At 46.8% G+C, this 21,018-nt stretch overlaps 2 protein-coding genes across 2 annotated transcripts; one reads left to right on the top strand and one right to left on the bottom strand.

The window, feature by feature from the left end:
- The first annotated feature begins 1,875 nt into the window (after positions 1-1,875).
- Positions 1,876-5,440, top strand: GUCA1A (guanylate cyclase activator 1A). Its single transcript, XM_030473394.1, has 4 exons — positions 1,876-2,073; positions 4,131-4,280; positions 4,821-4,911; positions 5,280-5,440. Exons 1-4 carry the CDS (start codon positions 1,876-1,878, stop codon positions 5,438-5,440), a joined length of 600 nt encoding a protein of 199 aa, XP_030329254.1.
- Positions 5,441-11,829: 6,389 nt separating this feature from the next.
- GUCA1B (guanylate cyclase activator 1B) lies at positions 11,830-16,896 on the bottom strand. Its single transcript, XM_030473335.1, has 4 exons — positions 16,559-16,896; positions 14,185-14,334; positions 12,710-12,824; positions 11,830-12,091 (listed from the first exon to the last, which is right to left on the bottom strand). The coding sequence occupies exons 1-4, from the start codon at positions 16,760-16,762 to the stop codon at positions 11,964-11,966; spliced, it is 597 nt and encodes a 198-aa protein (XP_030329195.1). The 5' UTR covers positions 16,763-16,896; the 3' UTR covers positions 11,830-11,963.
- Positions 16,897-21,018: the final 4,122 nt, after the last annotated feature.

The raw sequence follows: 21,018 nt of genomic DNA, 5'->3' as shown, positions 1-21,018 counted from the left end.
CGTTCCTTGAAAGGACATCTTCTTTCACTAGGCTTTCCCTAGACACAGGCAAAGTATTGTTTGTGAACAGAAAAGCATCTCTCATTTGTGGCACTCGGAAATGAGATAGTAATTGGAGCTGAAATTGAGGTGGGACATGCCTGCAGCTCTTCTCCAGAATGCAGCATAAAATGTATTAGGCAGAAGTTCTTCCCTGTGAGGGTGCTGAGGCGCTGGCACAGGGTGCCCAGAGAAGCTGTGGCTGCCCCATCCCTGGCAGTGTTCAAGGCCAGGTTGGACACAGGGGCTTGGAGCAACCTGCTCTAGTGGAAGGTGTCCCTGCCAGTGGCAGGGGGTTGGAGCTGAAGGAGCTTTAAGGTCCCTTCCAACACAAACCAGTCTGGGACTCTGTGATTCTGGACAACTGGATGCACTGCTAGCAAGTACTTGTTAAAGCAGTTGGCAAGCCTGTATCCACATTTAATACTCAACCTTTCTGCTATTAATGAATGTCTCAGTACTGCAGTACCCCTCTCTGTGCCACAGGATGGGCTATCTCAGCCACATCCCTTTGGCAGTGGGTCAGAGTCTAGGGCACTCATTAAAGTATCACCTTGCTCGCAGAGCTTTCCTGGGCAGAGCTGTGCCTGCTGCTGCTGGCCAGTGCAGGATTAGCACATCCAATTAGCGTTTCCCAAGCTAATTCCTTTTTCATAACTGTTTTACACTTGCATAATGCCACTTGCTTTAGCAGAGTTATTCCTAACTTGCGATACTGAGCTCTGTAACACATAAAAGCTGCACTCTTTGTCTTAAAATTATATAAGTGGATATAAAAGTAAGTGTTACAGGACAGACTTTCTTCAGGTTGAGATCCAGTGGTCACATCCATTTCATTACTAGTGGATGATCTGGCCTATGCTACTTTCTGAGGATATACTTTATGTCCCAGACCTTCCCTGAATCCTGTGCATCAGGGTAAAACCAACATTGGTTGTGGTCATATTTACATGGTAATTCATCATAAATGAAAATCGAGGCTGCATTCAACTCCACTGGCATCAGCCAAGTGCTGATAACATGGGATGTGCTGCGTCCAGGACTGGAGAGATGGAGCACTGGGCTCCAGCAGTTGGGAAGAGTGGGAGCTTCCCTGGGAGAAGATCATCATAATATGTGATGTCTGCATTTAAAGCACTTAAAGCTTTCCCAGTCAAAGCAATTATGTTTCTATGTTTGTCTCAGCACACCAAATTTACCCTCATATCTTATAGGAGCATCTCTTATAGGAGCTGAAATGGTGCCTCCCCCTCCCTGAATTTCAGGTTCAGACTGGAAATCCTCCAGCCAGAGAAGGCTACAGGAGACCAACCCGCAGTAACAGCATGTCCAAGTGGTTCTTCTCTTCTTACTCTGATTTTGGTCCAAAAGTTATTACTCATGTGACATCCCCACACACACAAAATCATAAATGAAGTGGATTAGGAGATTACACCATCACAGAGAAAATTCCACCCTCGTAATCTCCTGCTGGGCCTGTAATCTGCAAGACTTTCCCATTTTACTTCCTTTCTATTTTAACCCTCAACTCTTAATGCCTGGCAGGAGCCCATCACCCCCCTGAGCCTCATTGGCCACCAGGGAGGGATTTGCTGGGTACTTAAATGCCAACCTCTTGTCCAAAGAGGATTTTGTGCTTTGGAGTTTTCCTGGGCAGAGGTGGCTTTTGCCTCTATCACCCACACACAGGCAGTTTGGTTCTTCCCAACAAGTGATCCCTGCAGTGCTGCCGACATTGGGACTTCAAAGGCAAGAAGCAGAATTTAAGAGAAAGCCCTCAAATTCCACCAAACATCCATTGTTTTGGCTGCAAAGTGACCAGCTCTCGGTGTGGAGATGGGGAACATGGATGGGAAAGCCGTGGAGGAGCTGAGCACCACCGAGTGCCACCAGTGGTATAAGAAGTTCATGACGGAGTGTCCTTCTGGCCAGCTCACCCTCTATGAGTTCAAACAGTTCTTTGGCTTGAAAAACCTGAGTCCTGCAGCGAACAAATATGTTGAGCAAATGTTTGAGACGTTTGACTTTAATAAGGTAAATATTGTCCTTCCCGCTCAGCCTGTGCAGGGCTTGGCTCTGGGTACGATTTTGTGGGGGGGGGGTATTTGGGTGTATGTGGGATGGATATCCCTGCCTATAGCAGGGGGTTGGAACCTTAAGGTGATCTTAAGATCCTTTCCAATCGTAACTATTCTATGATTCTATGCGTGTCACTATGTATGGTCTGATTCTCTTTGGCATCATAAATGATAGTTATTTACAGTGAAAAATGGCAGCAAAAACTCCTCACTTACTGCCTGCTCTGGGAGAAATGAGACTTCGCTCTGAACTGATGTTTTCCCTTTAGTTTTAAATTACTCAAATAGTGTGGTTTTACCTGTGTCTGTGATCCCTTTCAAATGAAGTGCCCTTTAATCCTTACATATCGAATGTTGTGACAGTGAGGAACAAGCGAGTGGGGTGAGAACAAGTGCTGCATTCATGCAGAAACAGTGAGTTCCCAAGTGTGGCATGACCTCTGCTTTACAGAACAGACCGGGTTTGGTTTTCCATGGTTTTAAGTTATAAATGGATTAGAGTTTCATTGATTTTATTACATGTGCTCAGTCCCATACGATAAGGAGCTCAGGCCCTTTGTTTCCCGTGGAGAGGCTTTGCATCTCAGGCTGTGGCTGTGCTGGATCCCTGGAGCGGGATAGTCCCAGAGCACCTGCACGAGCTTGGGAATGCTGTTTTCCCAGCTCTGGAGCCATGCCAGAGAAGCAGATGGATGCTGTGACTCCGAGGGGAAGCAACATCCTCCTTTACTTGCAAAAGATTTGAAACTGCACCTCGTGAAATGAGGAATGTAATTTACAGCCACCCAAAGGGCTTAATCCCACTGAAAATAATACAGTTGAGGCCCTAAATCCTTTAGGTGTTGTGTTTTGTTTTGTTCTTCCCTGTGAGGGTGCTGAGGCGCTGGCACAGGGTGCCCAGAGAAGCTGTGGCTGCCCCATCCCTGGCAGTGCTCAAGGCCAGGTTGGACACAGGGGCTTGGAGCAACCTGCTCCAGTGGAAGGTGTCCCTGCCTGTGGCAGGGGGTTGGAGCTGGGTGAGCTTTAAGGTCCCTTCCAACGCAAACCATTCATGATTCTGTGATTCTAGGTTTAAGCCTTTACCTTGTTCACTGTCCCGTGTTTGAACACCTGCCTGAAAAGGGAATCGATGCACAGGAAATCCTGCTGGGAATGGGGCTTAGTAGCTATTTATACCTAATCTGGCTCATGCAGCAGCAGGATAAAGCAGATGATCTCTTCCTGAACCGGCCCTGATGGCTTTGTTCATTGACAAAACCCTGGCTTATTCTCTAATGAAGACTGCCCATGGTTTGTAGTATGTATCATTTTCCTTCAAAGTGCTTTGTATCTCAATGATTTGTGCCATCAAAATGCTCTATGGCATTTTAGCAAGTGTCCTAGAAGCTGTGAACATCACGGGGCAGTGTCGTTGGTGCCACTGGTACCATAACCCTGCCTGAGAAGCCGTCTGTGGGTCCAGCTGAATGTCTCCCAATGCTGTGGCATGAGCTGGTGCTCAGCAAACAATGGGAAGGAAAGTCAAAGATAAAACTATTTGTGCTTTGAACGTAACCAGATGTGAAGCAGATAGATACACAAATGGCACAGGGATAGAGCAGCACCTTCCCAAAATGCTGGGGTAATTCCTGAGTTCATCCCTCTCCTGAAGGTTTGCATGTGAGATCCCTTTCCAGCAGAAAAGAGCTGTAAAGGATAACATCAGGTAATCCATCAGGATTCATCTGCTTAAGCCTGTTCCTCTTTGACCTCTGAATTACCACTGCTTTGCGTAGACTCCTTCCGCTCAGGCTAGCTTTGAAGGCTAGTCCAGGCCACGTGGACATACTGAGTTTAGTTGTTATCAACACATAACGGCCCCGTGTGGATTAACACAGAGCCCCCAGCACATGGTGCATGGCGGCCACACACTGAAGTCTCCCAGTGGGGACTTCCAAAAACTGGCCAGGAAAGCCTCTTACTGCCTGACTCTTTGCTTTTAATCTCATCGAGCATCTAACCTTCTGCTTTTAGGATGGCTACATAGATTTTATGGAGTATGTGGCAGCTCTGAGTCTGGTCCTGAAAGGGAAGGTGGATCAGAAGCTGCGGTGGTATTTCAAGCTCTACGATGTGGATGGGAATGGCTGCATTGACCGGGGAGAATTGCTGAACATCATCAAAGTGAGTGGGCTCAGCTCTTTCCATTCCTATCACAGACAAGGCTTGTTAGACGCAGGCAGATAGAAAGGCTGTAACAGGAATATTCCAACCCAAAAGACAACTCCCTGGTAAATGAATAGGCACTGGCCAAACCTGCTGCGTGTCCTCTGCCAGTCCCACCGGCCTGGCCTCCTTGTCTCAAGCACCCCACTCCTGCATGCTCAGACACGCAGCAACCCCTTGTCTTCTCATTGCAGGTTGTTTAACCACGTCCACTGAAACCCAGGCTGAGATAAGCACTTCAATTTAATCTCAGGATTTTCAGAGGTGAACGGCTCCTGGCTTATCCCAGTGTGCCTGCTTAATCTTTTAATGCATTGATTGCCTTTTAAAGCGATTTTAATCTCCGGGTTTTTTTAGAAAGGACTCATTCCTTTCAGAACTAACTGCCTGCATCAAAGCTTTGGTCTCTTACATCTGGTCACTTAGCTGCTTGTACCGACAGATACACAAATCTCACAACACTCAGTGGTTGTCCTCTGTGTCCTTCTTTCCCTCCAGGCTATTCGAGCGATCAACCGGTGCAACGAAACAATGACGGCTGAGGAATTCACAAACATGGTGTTTGACAAAATCGATATAAACGGAGATGGTGAGGAACTTCCTTATGCAAAGCCAAATACTGGTCCCATCTTCCCCCTTCCCCGCAGGTCAGTCTGCCACAGCAATTCCAGATGCTGGAGGTCCCAAAACACCAGGATGTGAGGAGAGCTGGAAGAGAGCAGCTCCCCGTGAAGGTTTAACTCCTCATCCCCTCCATGGGCTGCAGCCAGCCTGAGGGGACACTGCAAACTGTCCCTCATTGTACTGGCAGGATTTAGCTGTGATGGGGTTTGTACAACACAGCCCTGGGATATCAGGAAGGGCCCTGTGTTATAGTCCATGTAACTCCTGGGGGGCTGCAGTGGGAGCAGAAAGGCTGCAGGGTTTAACAGACCTTTTCCCAACGTGCTCTTGCAGGCGAGCTTTCCCTGGAAGAGTTCATGGAGGGCGTGCAGAAGGATGAAGTGCTGCTCGATATCCTCACCCGCAGTCTGGACCTGACACACATCGTCCGGTTGATCCAGAATGATGGGAAGAACCCACACGAGCCAGAGCAGGCGGAAGAGGCTGCCCAGTAGGCTCCCGGGATGCCTTCCCTTCATCTCTGCTTTCCCCCCTTTGCATTCTCAGAACAAATCAGGTTGTGGGAGCTGATGAGCTCTCCCAGTGCCAGCGCGGCCAGTGATAGACTATAGTGACCAGGATCTGCTCCAAAGCTGCTGCTCCCCTGGCATGTGGTTCAGAGGAGTGTGGGGCTCTGCCCTGGTCCTGCCCGGTGCAACAGCAAAGAGGGGGTGCTGTGATGGCAGCTCATCATGCTGGAAGCACACATCCCCCCCAGGACCGCCAATGGGACCTCTCATGTGATGCAGGGACATGATGCACCAAGAGAGCCTCAAAACTCACACCAAGCAGCTGCCAACACCAGCGTCCGCAGGGAATGAGCCCCAGGGCTGTCAGCACTTGGCTCTGGTGAAAGGAGATCCCCAAAGGACACGTGTATGAAATCTAGACAGCAGACCTGAACCTTCTCTCTCCATATATATTTCCAGAGCACAAGATCAGCATTTTGGGGCGTTTCTTCTTTGATTTGCTATTATTCTGTTAGCAACCGTTAGTGATCATGTAAGATAAAACCACTTATGAGCTAGAAAAACGGGAGTGGTAAAAGCAGTGGCTTCTTGTTGTTTTTAAAGCATTAAAAACACAGAATGGTGCCTTTTTTTACCAACTATCTGAACTTTAAGGGCCTGTTACTAGATCTTAGGCGGAAGCTCTTCCCTGTGAGGGTGCTGAGGCGCTGGCACAGGGTGCCCAGAGAAGCTGTGGCTGCCCCATCCCTGGCAGTGTTCAAGGCCAGGTTGGACACAGGGGCTTGGAGCAACCTGCTCTAGTGGAAGGTGTCCCTGTCCATGGCCGGGGGTTGGAGCTGGATGAGCTTTAAGGTCCCTTCCAACACAAACCACTCTGTGATTCTATGATGATTCTAATGTTTCTCCTTGAAATACCTGGAAGTGCTGTGGCAGCAGTAACCTGAGAGGGAAAAGTTGTGCATGTTTGTAGGAAGATTCCTGCATGTCTTTTCAGCTGCACAACAAAATTTCTCCTCCAAGTTACACTCTGTGGCACCCTCGAGTGGTTTGAACTACAATGGCAGCAAACTGCATGCGGTTTGAAGGGCTGTGCTGCTAGAGATGGGCCAGACGCCATGTCCGCACCATGAGCATCCACAAGCACCTGAGTATTCCTGAGCAGGCAATGGGTACCATCACCTCCACAGCACAGTGGGCTCAGGAACCATTCCCTGTGGAATAAAACCCTTATTAAAGCATCCTGGGCGCAGTCACCGTATCTCCTGGTGCTGGTGACCAGTGCCAGGAGCAGGGGCTGTGCCCAGAACCCAGCACACGCACAAGGAGGTTGTGAGAGCAGCAGCCTCAGCCCCACACACAGGAGCTGTGCCTTGGCTGCTCCTGGAGAGGGTTTTCCTCACCTCATGATGAGGCAATACAGGACACCAGGAAGGAGTTCTTGGCTAGCTGAAAGTCTTGTTATTTAGCACTGAACGCTTGCAATTCATAAGCAATTTTCTGACCATTTTTCCTGGGCATCTTTTTCATTTGACTGTGTTTTACCATGAAGCTTTTGTACTTCCAATCTTATAGTGCACTAATAAAGCTGTTTTACAAGGTTATTTCAGGTTGTGCTTTTTCTCTCTCAATCAACCATTCTGCTTCCAGCAGGACACATCAGCTATCTCCTGCAGGTGCAGAAACCTTTGTTTTGGCTTCATTAGGTTGCCAGAGGGGAGGTTGAGATGAGCTCTTAGGCAGAAGCTCTTCCCTGTGAGGGTGCTGAGGCGCTGGCACAGGGTGCCCAGAGAAGCTGTGGCTGCCCCATCCCTGGCAGTGTTCAAGGCCAGGTTGGACACAGGGGCTTGGAGCAACCTGCTCTAGTGGAAGGTGTCCCTGCCTGTGGCAGGGGGTTGGAACTGGATGAGCTTTAAGGTCCCTTCCAACACAAACCAGGCTGGGATTCTGTGATTAGCTGTTTTCTTCAGGATCAGTGTAAAAAAGGGGCTGCTCCCAGGTTCCTACATCCCATGAGTGCTGCCTGCTCTTCTGATCTCCACTGCATTGAGCAAGCATAGCTTGCTTTAATAAAACCTCACCCCCTGGACAGTCCTACAACTCTTTCTACCAGAAACCCACATTTCCAGGCACCTCCTGCTTTCTGTGGCAGCCCCACAGCTCCCTCTTGCCCATTTCCCACCCAGACAAATGCACAGTGCAGGATGCACAGCCCCTGATAGCCCGGTTCAGGCTCACAAACCAAAAGGCCTCAAGATGAACCCTTTGATGGTCCAGCCACCCCACTTACACCAGTGTGAGAGCACGCTGGCTGCAACCATCTTATTAAAGCCGGGCTGAGCTGTTTACTCAGTGTGTAATCCTCCTCCATGCAGCAAAATGAACTCCCCACAACCAACCTGCACAAAACTTAGAGCACTTCAGCTTTACAACCCCAGGAGCCAAGCTCAGTGTGGGCTTTGTGTGCACATTCCCTCTGCAGAGACACATTCAGTCCCACCCGTGCTTCCTTCAGCCTTTCTCTCCTCTGCACACCCAAGAAGCTGTGGGAAGCAGCCCGGACAAGCCCAATTTTTATTTATAAAGACGAAGTTATTCTCTCCAAGGGCTGTCTCAGACCTGCCGCTGGCCAAGGCACCTTCCCAACCTCAGCGTCTCCCTCCAAAGGATGTTTTTTCAGCCTCTAAGAAAGCAAATTAAAAGTAATTATAAAGTAATATCGTGAGTCTCTTTGCCCTAATTCATGTGTAATGGATTTATTTCAAAGCAGTGGTGGCTGTTCAGGTGCCAGCCACTGAGATGTTGCTCACTCCTATGGCAATAATCCCTGGTGAATGAGGCACTAAGCATGGGAGAAGCTTTTTTGGGAGCTGCCATCAGAGGGGCCACGGGCATATGAGGCTGCATGGCCACATGGCAGGTCCCAGCTCTGCCTCCTCTTCACAGTAACCTGGGACAAGTCCCTTAGATAGCAAAATCAAACAGAAGCGAGGCGATGAGCTCAGGAATGGACGATGGCAAATGGTAAAAGTATCTCCTGTTGGATCCCCATGAGTTAGTGTGTGAGGCCTAAAAGGCAAAGAAACGAAAACAAAACAGGTTCTCAGCCAGATGCTTCTAAAGGTTCCTTATCCACAGGAGACATGACTGCCCTACAGCACAGCTTCAGTGTTCAAGACCAGGTTGGATGGGGCTTGAAGCAACCTGCTCTAGTGGAAGGTGTCCCTACCTGTGCCAGGGGGTTGGAACTGGATGAGCTTTCAGGTCCCTTCCAACCCAAACCAGTCTGGGATTCTAAATACAGGGTCTTTAAGGGTAACATGTTTGAGCTACTTTCTAAATTTGAGGTGCGCTTCCCTATGAAGAGGAGGAGGAAAGAAGTATTTTCCCATCCTGCCAGACCTGAGCACAGGTACTGTGAAAAAATGACAGTGTGGTGAGACCACAAGAAGCCCCTGTAGTGACCAGCATGTGGCTGCGTAAGTCCTGGCACAGCCATTCTGTTCAACATGACATTTTCTCGGGGAAGCTGCACATGGGTGCTTTGGGAATGACCTGGACACAAACCTTTCCCCTGGGCAGCCACCGAACCCCAGCTATCCATGGGTGAACCTCCCCTCTCAGAACATCAGGTGTATAGGCAAATAAAGAACATGCTAAGCAGAGCTCTGTGCTTTCCCCAGGAATATCCCAGGATACAATTCCTGCTGCTTCTCCCCATCAGCCTACTACAACAACAGCCTCACCTTCAGCTTTCTTACCTGATTATTTCACCTTCCATCCTACCCCCCTTCAGACACATCAAACATCGGAGCAGATGGTAGAAGCTCAGGAACATCACATGGCATTTGCCTTCTCCAAGCCATCCTGTTTCCCAATTTAGACCCAAAAGAAATCCGATCAGTCAAATCCAATTCTAGCTGGGCTGTAAGTCTGGAAAATGGATTATGCAATAGGTCTGACATCAACAGCTTGATGTGAATGTTGAATTGAGTTTGGGAGGAGATCAAAGTGTTTATACCTATGGATTTAAAAATAGGACTAAGACTAAAGCACCTTGTGATTTCTTGACAAAAGATTACACAACTGATAATAGGAATGATTTTCCACTGGGTTATGCCAGCACTAACACAAGCATTATCCACCAAGGGCACCGCTACCATCCTGGAGCTTCCCAGGCCAGAGGAGATAGAACCATGCTACTGCCACATCCAGTGCTTTGAGTACTAAATTCTTCGAGGTTCCCATTTCAGTCCTGGCAGAGTTAGAACAGGCACTATCTGCTCACTTTATCATAAGCACCTATTTCAAATGCCATTGAGATTTCTTTTTAGTGACACACTTATACTTTTCACTGTCATTACATAGAAGTTAAACAGAAGACACTTGTTTCCTACTCCGCTCCTGCAATAGCATCAACATCTCCACCTTGTAGTTGTCTTACCTAGGTTAGCTGTTACACTTAACACCTCTCAGTTTCATTAAGTCACTTTTAAAGACTACAGTTTTGGTCATAGTCAGGTGCTTACACAGGTCTTTGCCTTCATTCTGAGTGAAAATAAATACCCCAAAACCAGACAGAATTTTAATACACAATTCCTTTATTAAATCCATGTGTTACAAAATTTCTACCACCAAGCACACAAGTGCTCAGTGTTAGGATGCCCTCTACCACCCCAACAGAGGACTGCTGGTGTGGGGGACACCCAACAGCTCCTCCTCTGCCTGATCTGACCAGGTGAACAGAGTAAGAGAATCGAAAGCATTGAAGTAAACCTGCAGAATGCAACTATAGCCACTAAACACCCAGGTAAGAATTGGGCAAGCAGCAGTGTATTACATTGGTTGAGATGCTGAAATTTAAGGAAGTAGAGATTTGCATCCTCCCATGAAAACATTTGTCTGCAAGTTGGAAAATCAGTGAAGAGAATCTTTTCTTCTCAAGTCAGAAGTAAGGTTTTTCTTTCAGCTCTTTGGCCACTAAACTATTGACTTGAATGAGCATTAAACAGCTGCCTTACAGCAGCATAAACTGGAAGTCTAATGAGCTTTGATAAGTGAGCATACCACAAGCTGGTTTGTATTTCCAGAGCACTCTTGAAAAGGCCATTTAGAAGTGGAAATGTGCATTTCAACTCTAGCAGTGATTGTGTCTTATCCCTATTGATCCCTCACATTCCTGAATTTGTTCCATTGGTTAAATTGACAGGACAAAGCAGCAAACTAACCAGCTAATGAAAGATAGTACAGTCATAAAGGCCACAAAAAAGAGATTGCAAATCTTTTCATGGGTATGAGCTGGCCCACTGATCCCATGGGAAAATTAAAATAAGCCACAAACTCATGTTATTTTCGTGCTGACAAATAAAGGTGATCCAAAACATTGTTTCAACCCAAATTCTCTTTCCACATACATGTATATATGTAGGAATATGGGTTAGAATAGCAGCTCAGCCTACAACTGTTCAAACTTTATATCTATATCCTGTGGCTAAATTAAGTCCAGTGTAAAACCACTGTACCACTTCAGCAACTCGGATTCTGTCACTTGTTCCATTCTGTGGTCCTGCTGATAAAGCAGCACTAATCCTCTCACTGCAGAGCGCAAAACTCTGCTCTTCCTTTCTCTCTCCTTCCACCCAAAACTTGTCCTAATGCAGTGAAAGTCCTGGAGCTCCTCAAGCTCACTCAGTCTTCACAGGGCAGGGAAAGCTGTTTAGAGTGATGACTCAAGTGAGAAACAGGGGCTTTTGAGCAGAACCACACTTGTGCAAGCCTGACCTCTAAATGTGGCTGTCAAGGAGAGGTACAATTTCTGTTGCTGCTCAGTGTTTGGAAATAGCTTTTTTGCAGCCACACAGAACCCAGGTCTCTGAACAGGCAGAAGGAGCAGACTCTGGTCCCCAGGAGGAAGATGCAAGATGGAGTTACTGCTCCACCTGCCCAGCACACACATTGTTTTCCTCAACTGCATACTGTCCTGGCTCTGCTTATAATCCAATTCTCACACTTGATGGTCATATGTTGGTGTTCAATAACCTTACATTAGCAGTATAGTCCACTAAACATACATACAGGTATCCTGGATGTATGAAGCCTGCCAGACCACCTCTTCTGCTGTTACTTTTGGGTTGATGAGTTTGTATCTCACAGACATGATTGATGCCAATATTAGTCTGCACTGAAGACAGTACCGCTGTCACTTCCCAATCCCATCTGTCATTGGGCTAAAACCCTGCCCAGGATCCACTACAGGAAGCCACAGAGTCTGTCCCTTGGGATGCAACCAAAAACCACAGCTGACAAACATGGTATTCTGTACACAGACTGACTTATTCATGGGGTACCAGCAGCACATGGGTTTTAGACTGAGACAGGGCTTCTTAAACCACTGAAGTTTTCATCTGAATGTTGAGATTGTATTAAAAAGGAAAGCCACTACCACCCTAGAGCAAGAGAGTCACAGTTGTAGTCAGCATCACGTTTTCAGCTGTATCAAACCTGAATTTCCTCAAAACAAAGCACTCTTTCTCCTCTGCTCAGAGATCCATCCCCCAGGGTTTACATCCATTTGCAACATCTTCATCACCCACTTGTCTTTCCTGGCCCCATCAATGAACTCATCAAGAGACAACTGCCCTGTGTATGAAATGAAGAGAACAAGACGGGGAGACAAAACATGACTAGTAAGACATGAAGAGGAAGGCAGGAAATAAATTGATCTATGTTTCAGAAAACATACTAACAAGACAAAAGCTGTGCTTCATTTCCCCATGCAGCTTAGCCCAGCTAGCTGAAAGACAAACCACTAGGCTGGAACCCAACGCATTCACACCTACCCCAGCCCATCAGCTAACATGAAATGCTGCATTAGCTTGCACATGCTCTTCAGGAGGACTGCAAGTCTGATCCCCTGCAAGCTCCAATTTGCCTGGGGCTACTGTCTTTACTCAAGCTATTTGTGCTGGGACTGGGACCTTCACTGTGGCTACTGAAGGCTTTCAGAGGATGAGATACATGTGGCATCAAAATCCAGACAGAACAGTGACTCCTCTGTTATACATAACAGTAATTATTTTGTCCTGCTGCACCAGGTTCCTCTTGATTCTAACAAACAAACCAGAACCAAACCCAATGTGTCTAATATGAGTAACATAATAGCCCTAAGTGATTTCTTGATAGACATAATTAAAGTAGCCTGCCCAGCACAGATAACTTCATTACACATGAATGCAATCTGAGCCATCGATCACTTACCATCCCCATTCTCATCCACTAACTGAAATATCCTTTCCACAACCTCCTCCGGTGTGAGCAATGGGGTCCTCTCCTCCACCTCTGACCGACACACTTTCTTCAGCTTGTAGATGGACTGAAAAGAAGTTCACAGATTAGGAGGAAGACTGGAAAATGAAAAGCAGTGAACTCCATTATCTCCCCAGCAGTATAAAGGTCTTATACAAACGCTGTGGTTTTAACCTTTCTGGAAAGATCTGCCACTCAACAGCTTCAGACCTTTAATGAAACCTCTGACCTTATGCTCACACACACTGTGGATTACTTCATTTGCTCTTTGAAGCAACTGCCCTCCTATTTTCCTTACACATCTTGGTCAGACCTCAGGGTTCCTTTGCAAAGAACAAGGAAGGGGTTTCACAGCTGGGAAAATCTGACTTTTGAGTATGCTTTCTTCTTAACATCTGAGGCCAGGCACATCTGGACTTACCCTGCCCTCTCCCCCAGGGAACCTGTGCCCAAGCTGCAAGATCAAGCCTGTATTAGCACACATTTTGACCCACTTTGTCACTAGAAAGGGGCAGATTTTATCCATTCCTTCCATGACAACCACCTGCTCGTTATTAACTTCACTCCTTAGGCTGAAGGGTTTTGTCTGAACTCTTAACAGAGAGGGGATTAGGAAGAGCCTAACACAGCTCAGGCCAATTCCTGGCTGACCTCAAAACTATAATTGAACCTGCCCCAGACACACATCCCAGATCCTCCTGGTGCTGCAGGTAACAAGCTGGTCACACCTTCTGGCCGAAAGGACCCACTGTCCACAGACCCAATTTCTGATGCTTTCACCTAAGGTATTTGATAACCATTAACTGAGCCTCATGGGTACTGCTGGGCAAGGGTCAGCATCTGTACTGTAGCACAACCACCAAGATATTTACCTAAAATAAGAAGCCAGGTACCCTGTGTGCGACTGTCTGCTAAGCCCCATGCCTCCTCTCACACCTCCACCCAGCCAGCAGTTACAGCCAAGTGCAGAACAACAGAAACCCAGAAATTAATCACTGCAGAAGGGATTTCTGTACTGATTTGTGCCTCTCTGTGTTCTCACCAGCTACTCAGGCAGGAAAGTTGACTCTTGTAACAGGCATGGGGTGAAACCCTCTTCTACTGGCCAGTGCAATGAATTTTGGTGTAAGGAGGATGAAATGAAAGGCAGAGCAGAGATAAGAGGAACTCCACAACAGCACCCGAATGCCACATTTCTGAGCAGCAGCAGGGCCAAGCTGCCCACAGTGGGTAGAATGATTCCTCAACCACCCCATCAGGCTCCACCAAACCACTGAGCACATAACCCTTCCTCCATGGTCAGGCATTTTCACTTCCTCACTAGCCACAGCTGCCTTGAAACCTGATTATCAGAAACCCCATATACATCACTACATTGCCAAAGAACTGTGATTGCTCAAATGAGTGATTAGGCAATGCCTACTTACCTCAACAATTTCCAACAGCTCAGGTTTATCTATGCAGCCATTCCCATCCTTGTCGTATACTTTGAATGTCCACCTCAGCTTGTGTTCCAGTTTTCCTCGTAAAACAAGATTCAAGGCAGCTACATATTCCAGGAAATCAATGGTATTATCCTGTTGAAACAGGAAAGCAGCTGCTGAATGGCACTTAACTGGGTATACTTGATATAAAACTGCTTACAAAACCTGGATTCAAACTGGCAAAAGGTAATGGACAGCTATTTTACAGAACATTTGTGCCAGTTTGAGACCATCAGTCAGACCCCTCTGCACCAAGGATGAGTTCATGAGGAGTGTGACACTGGGGAGGAAAGCAATTCTACATTACAATAAGGGGGGACACCCACCAGGACTCCAGAAACTAGTGATTTAAGTACCCCAAAGACAGCACAGATTACATGGAGGATAGGGAGGCAGATAAGGGTCAACACAGGAGGTATTGACTTTATGGGAAGGGATTGCCATTCCCAGTGATCTCAGCTGCTTCACGACCAAGACCAACACCAAACCATCACCCCTTTTTCTTCCATCCTTCCCTCTTGTTCAATCTTGATTCACACCTGAGGAAGACTATGACAATGAAAACGGCCACCATTCAGGAGGCAGCAAAAGCACCCGTGCAATACAGGATTTACACCAGGTGTTCATCCTCCTAAAAGCTTCAGCCATGGAAAGGATGCAGAGCTCTCTCCACAGCCTCCGGCAAACAGCCTTCATGGAGATCAACACCATCCCCAGGGATAAGCCAGTGCCCCAAACCGCTTTACAGCCCTCCCAACCCATCAGCAAACCCCCAGAAGGTCTGGGCTGCACATCTCCTCCCTGGCACTGAAATGCTCCGCAACAACATGACCATGAGCAAAAACTGCTGCTACTGGACTTTGAAGGCCAGCCAGCATAAAGAAACAATTGAGTTTCTTACCATATTACTACTAGTCCTTTAGATGGTTAGGTCCTGCTTAACTGATGGGCACATCCAAGCAAAACCATGAACCTAAGCCTAATTTAGTGTTCTTAAAACATGCAAATACCAGCATCCCTTCAAAAGGGATTTTCAGTCTTATTAGAAGAACTCCTCAGAATGGGACTTCCTGCCCACTGCTTGCTCCGCAACACTTCCAGCACAGCTTTCCAAACAGGATTTGGACGTGGGCCTTCAGTAATTTGCAGGAATTAGGGTTTTGCCAAGTTCAAATTCCAAGACCAGCCTGACCAGCCCACACCTTCCAGAGCTTTTCCTCATCCTTTCTGACAAACTGACTTTTGCTGCCACTTTAATGTGATTTTGTCACCAGTTGCAAAGGAAACTTAAGAGATATTGGTATAGCTGAGATATGACAGACTTGTTGCCCCTTTTCTTATAGTGATACACAGCAAACAACCCCCTGCTTTGAATATGACCAAGAGCTTTGGGGAAAAAAATAAATGGAGCAACCATTGCTTACCCATTCCAAGATGACCAAAAGCAATCAAATTACATTTCTTTTGAGCATCTAAAATAGCCCAGGCTAGTATTAGGCCCTTTTGCACCAGCACATGGGTATGCATGAACTGCTACTAAACCAGAAAGCCCACTTTTCCCAAGTGTCTGATGACAAATATAGCAATGGGAATTAAAACCAGAATGTCTGAATTGTTCAGCATTCCTTTGCTTTTGAGCAGCTAAAATCAATATTTTGTTACATGCCACCTGCTCATACTGTACATATACACTTCCCCCAGTGTATAGCAAGCTTGAGTAGGACTTTCCTCCAATTATAATACCGCCTCTACCATAACATGACTATTTTTCCTCATGTAACAATCTTGGCTATTTGAGGCTCTTTCAACACTCTCAAAAACTGGCTCCCTAAATTTCATAGAATTATAGACTGGTTTGGGTTGGAAGGGACCTTAAAACTCAACCAGTTCCAACCCCCTGCCACAGACAGGGACACCTTCCACTAGAGCAGGTTGCTCCAAGCCCCTGTGTCCAACCTGGCCTTGAACACTGCCTGGGATGGGGCAGCCACAGCTTCTCTGGGCACCCTGTGCCAGTGTCCCACCACTCCCTTAGTAAATTCGACTAACCCAACAAATAGAATATTTCAACCTTTTAATCCATTCTTAGTCCCTTAAAGGAACATTCTCTCCTTGATTTGTGTACAGATTGATGAGAAGATAAATCTGTAGCTGCCCATACAGAGTAGCACTGCATGGGCTCCTTCTCCCGCTCCAGCAGCCCTTGCTTAGTTACATGAAGCATCATAACCAGGGTAGGAAATGCATCAAACCACCTCCAAATAGCAGCAGAAAGACATGAGTTATTAAATAACTGCAAAACCTCCTCACCACTTACCCCATTCTTATCAAAAGCTCTGAACATGTTTTCAATGTACTCCGCTGCTTCACGGTTATCCTGGACCCCAAAGAACCGCTTGAATTCGTGCATGAAGAGGGTCCCACTGGGACATTCGACCACAAATTTCTTATACCATTCCTGCAGTTCTGCAACATCAATCTCTGTTTGCTCCCCTTCAGCATTGGTGAACTGCTGTCCCATTTTGCTCCGTAACGCAAGATTAAAACAGAACAAAAGGAAAACCCTGTCAAAGTCCTTTGCTTGTATTGTCCTTTTGTCACCTTTATTTGCTTGTTCTTTGTCTTCTTGCTGTCTTGTGCCTTTACTCAATGTTAATATTGTCTTACTATTTCACCTTTTTTATGTTTTGCTTTCTTCTTCCTCTTTTTCTTCTAGAGTTTTCACCACCGCAGCTTTGTGTGCTCACTTGGTGATCGTAGTTGCTTCTCTGCATTAGGGCAGTATAAAGTGTGGCATCAGGCACGTTTAAAAATAGCTAAGATCATTAGGAGATTCCTACTTATGAGCCACAGAGACCTTCAGATGTTCCAGGCTGTGCCCTATTTAGGAACACACTCCAGATGCTCAGAGTCCTTCTGCACACTAATAGCTTCATGTCAAAGAACTTGGGAGCCAGGGTTCCCTTTTGGGGCATGTATTACCTTCTTGTTGGGGATACCCACTGCTTCAGAGAAAAGGGACATAGTAACAAACACCAACTACAGAGAGCAAGCCCTGAAAAAAATAGGCACGCACCACTCACATGAAAAAACCTGCTAATGGATAAAGTTAATTAAATGCTTACTATATGCTTTTCTCTAGATAAAGTGATCAAGAGAACAAGCAAACACAGATATAAATACATATATTGGTCTCATTTTCGCAACTCATTCTTAAAACTCTCAATTAAAAGTGACAATTATTTAATCTCCCTAGTTTTTTAAAGTATTAAGCTTTTCTTACTCTCCCTCCATGCTTTTATCTATTAAACCACACCTCCTACTTACTTTTATTAACGAACACCCTTATTATTTCTGCTTCAGACATCACACAGAGCCCTACCCCAGCCTCTTCCCATGCTACAGCAAGCTCACAGTCACCAACTACCAAAGCCCAAACCTGCCTCACCACATACAACCTACAACTCTTTCCTTTACTTGCTGGAGCCACCAGCTTTTATCCACATCATACCAGGTGTTCAGAATCCAACCATCATCCATGTCAGCTGGAAAGAAATGGCCTGTAGCTATAAATGTGTCTGAGCCAGCCTGATGTCCAGATGGGATTCTTCTTTTAAGAGGATTGAAGGAGTGTTGATAGGAAATAGTAGGCTCTGTATTGCAATAATACTAAGGTCCAAATAATTTAAGCTGCTTGCTTCTTTTAAAAATGGGGGGTGGGGTTTATTAGTTGGGAAATAAAAGCTTCTTACATGGGTTAAGTTTCAGTGTAAAAGTTAATACTGCAGAACAACGCAGTGATTCATATTCTACAGTAAGAATAGGGTTTGCTCTGAGCCTGCTCATTCCTGTAAGTAACTCATCAGTGGTAGTGCATGTGGCTGTGTGTATAGATACAGATGTGCAATGTAGTATAATTTTGCACTTCTGTATGTAAGCATACCCAGGCAATGCACGGTTTAACACTTCAGAGTCTTAAGTGCTATACTACCTTTATCCTCCTCTCACAAGCATTGAGATGGATGGGAAGGACTAAAGAAGTTGCTAGGAAGACTAAGACTGCTCTCTTTAAGAAAGAAAGGTATGTTTTAATCTCATTTTAACAGGAGTACTGTTTATCTATCTTTGTGCCTAAAAGAATGTAATGCAATTAATAAACTCCATCATTTCTTCTGTAAAGGCTTCAGCCCGCACCTCTAAGATGACTTGTCTGCAGCAGAACAGCTTGAAATCTGGCTCATCAGAAAAAGTTATACTGGATCTATCCCCCAGAATTGGTCTCTGCTGGACCTACTGGAACAAAGTCTTTGGCAGCCACAGCCACTGTGGTATTTATAATACAGTTCTGTTGTGTTTTCCGCTTCCCCATGCTCAGTTACAAAGACCATGTAAAGAAACAGCTTTTTCCCTCTAATGATATTTCATAAAGTCTCAGACTGGTTTGGGTTGGAAGAGACCTTAAAGCTCATCCAGTTCAACCCTGTGCCACAGGCAGGGACACCTTCCACTAGAGCAGGTTGCTCCAAGCCCCTGTGTCCAACCTGGTTTTGAGTATTCCTTGAACCATTTTGGCTAGTGTCTGGCGTGGGCAAGGCTTCTCTCTGGGTCACAAAGAGCTGTCAGGAAGCAGAGGTGCTGCTGTGGAACACAGGGTGGGGAGACCTCATCGTTGTTTCTCCAGCAGCACATCTGGGGAGTTCTGCACATGCTGGGTGAAGCTTTCCACCATTTCGTGCTGTGCTCCTGCACCACGGCTGCATGCTGGAATGCGAGTGCTGCGAGCAGGCAGCAAGACTCCACATGCCCAGGACATTGTCTTGCCTCATTGCATAATGTTGTTTTGCCTTATGGGAACTTAGTGATCTGTTCCCAGGAGAGAAAATGGTTCCTCTTTGTTTTGATGACTACAGCCTTTTCCAGCTAAGAACAAAGCACTGCAAGAGACCTGCGTTACAAAGCTTAGCTGGTGTTATTGCAGGTATCACGATACAATCGTGTTGATAAAAGTACTGATGTTAATTTGGCACTGAAATAAAAGTAAATCCTATAGCTCCTGGTATGAAAATTCCTCTGCACTGTCCAAAGTGTGCACTCTGCTCACTGGGTGAAAGAGCTGCTGTCTCACAGCCAGGAGACTGTCACTTCATGAAGTACAGTTTATCAGCCAAAGGGTTGATAAAAGCCAAAGGGATTTGAAAAAGAAGGTGCAGGTAGAGGTAAATATAAGCAGAGAGAACTAAAAAGAAAGAGAATGATTTCCAGCAAGCGCTACAGTAAAGAGGTTGGTGGTGTTTGGCTGCTGGGTTAGGACTGATGCTTTATATATTATGTCAGAGTGAACACTTTGGATGATTAATTGCAAACAGGCGACATCTGATTACATGTCCTGCCTAATGAGCTATCCCTAGATTCTCACCTAGACAGCTCAAAAGCTGCAGTTTCCCAGCTAAGAGCATGGAAAAAGACAGCTTATTTCCTGTCGGTTCACTAACACAACATGCTGCCACACGCTCCAGCACCGGCTGGTAGAAACTCAAGAAAAACACAAACCCTGCGTTGGGCTGGGAACACTCATTGGTTTGGCATCTGCGTTCCCACTCGAGGAAGGCACCGAGGCTGTAATAAAGGTGCAGGGTGCAGGCGGGCACAGCTGCCTGGTGCGGGAGGACCAGCCTCACTGAAACTGGAGGCAAAATGAGATCCTAAACCCACGCTGGAGCAGCTCTCGCCTGTCACTTTGCTGCATTATGTTACATACCACAACCATGACCTGCCCTAAGACCCCTCTCACGGGCTGGGCAATGTCAAGGGTCCTTACAGAGGGTCTAGAAGCAGCAAAGCTCTGCCCCGGCTGCTCCCAACTCTGTGGCTCAGGCAGCCCAGGGTGTGTGGGTACGTATGCTGCCTCACCACCAGTGTCTGCTTCTCTGAGCATCAGCCCACAAGGAAAGCAGACCTGTGGCATCCTTAAATTTACCCATCAGCAGGCAGGATGGGCACGCAGACAGGAGGAACGTGGGGAGGATGAAGGCAGCTTTGAGGAGACATCAAAGATCCCTCATAGTTTGGCTGGGAGTTCAGCTCTGTGTCTGTGTGTGTCTCTTCCCAGCTGCTCCCTATTTGGCCACACATTGTGTGGTTTTATACAGCAGGAATAACTATGTGGGAGAAGGTATTCATCATCATGGGCTGGTTTGGGTTGCGAAGGACCTTAAAGCTCATCCAGCTCCAACCCCCTGCCACGGGCAGGGACACCTTCCACTAGAGCAGGTTGCTCCAAGCCCCTGTGTCCAACCTGGCCTTGAACACTGCCAGGGATGGGGCAGCCACAGCTTCTCTGGGCACCCTGTGCCAGCGCCTCAGCACCCTCACAGGGAAGAGCTTCTGCCTCAGAGCTCATCTCAATCTCCCCTCTGGCAGGTTAAGGCCATTCCCCTTGTCCTGCCCTTACAGGTCCTTGCCCAAAGCCCCTCTCCAGCTTTCTTGTAGCCCCTTTAAGTATTTTCTCTGTGCGTGAAGACTTTCAAACGTTCACCCAGGATTGCTCCCGGGATATGTCAACCTTTCCAAAACCAGGATTCATCTCAAGACAGGAAAGAGACAGGAAACTCCCAGATTTCTTCTGGTTCGTTGAAACCCATCAGTAACGCGCTGCACGATCCCTCATTCCTGACTCACGGCTCCGGTTTTCCACCTACGACAAGAACCGAACCGGGGGATGGGAACCGGGGGGGGGCGCGGCCTCCGGGAGGGGTGCGTGGCCTGGCGGGGCGGGGC

Source organism: Strigops habroptila, chromosome 18, assembly GCF_004027225.2.
Source record: "Strigops habroptila isolate Jane chromosome 18, bStrHab1.2.pri, whole genome shotgun sequence".
Classification (NCBI taxonomy): Eukaryota; Metazoa; Chordata; class Aves; order Psittaciformes; family Psittacidae; genus Strigops; species Strigops habroptila.
The sequence above is the reverse complement of the archived record's forward strand: the minus strand, read 5'-3'. Positions and strand labels throughout refer to the sequence as shown.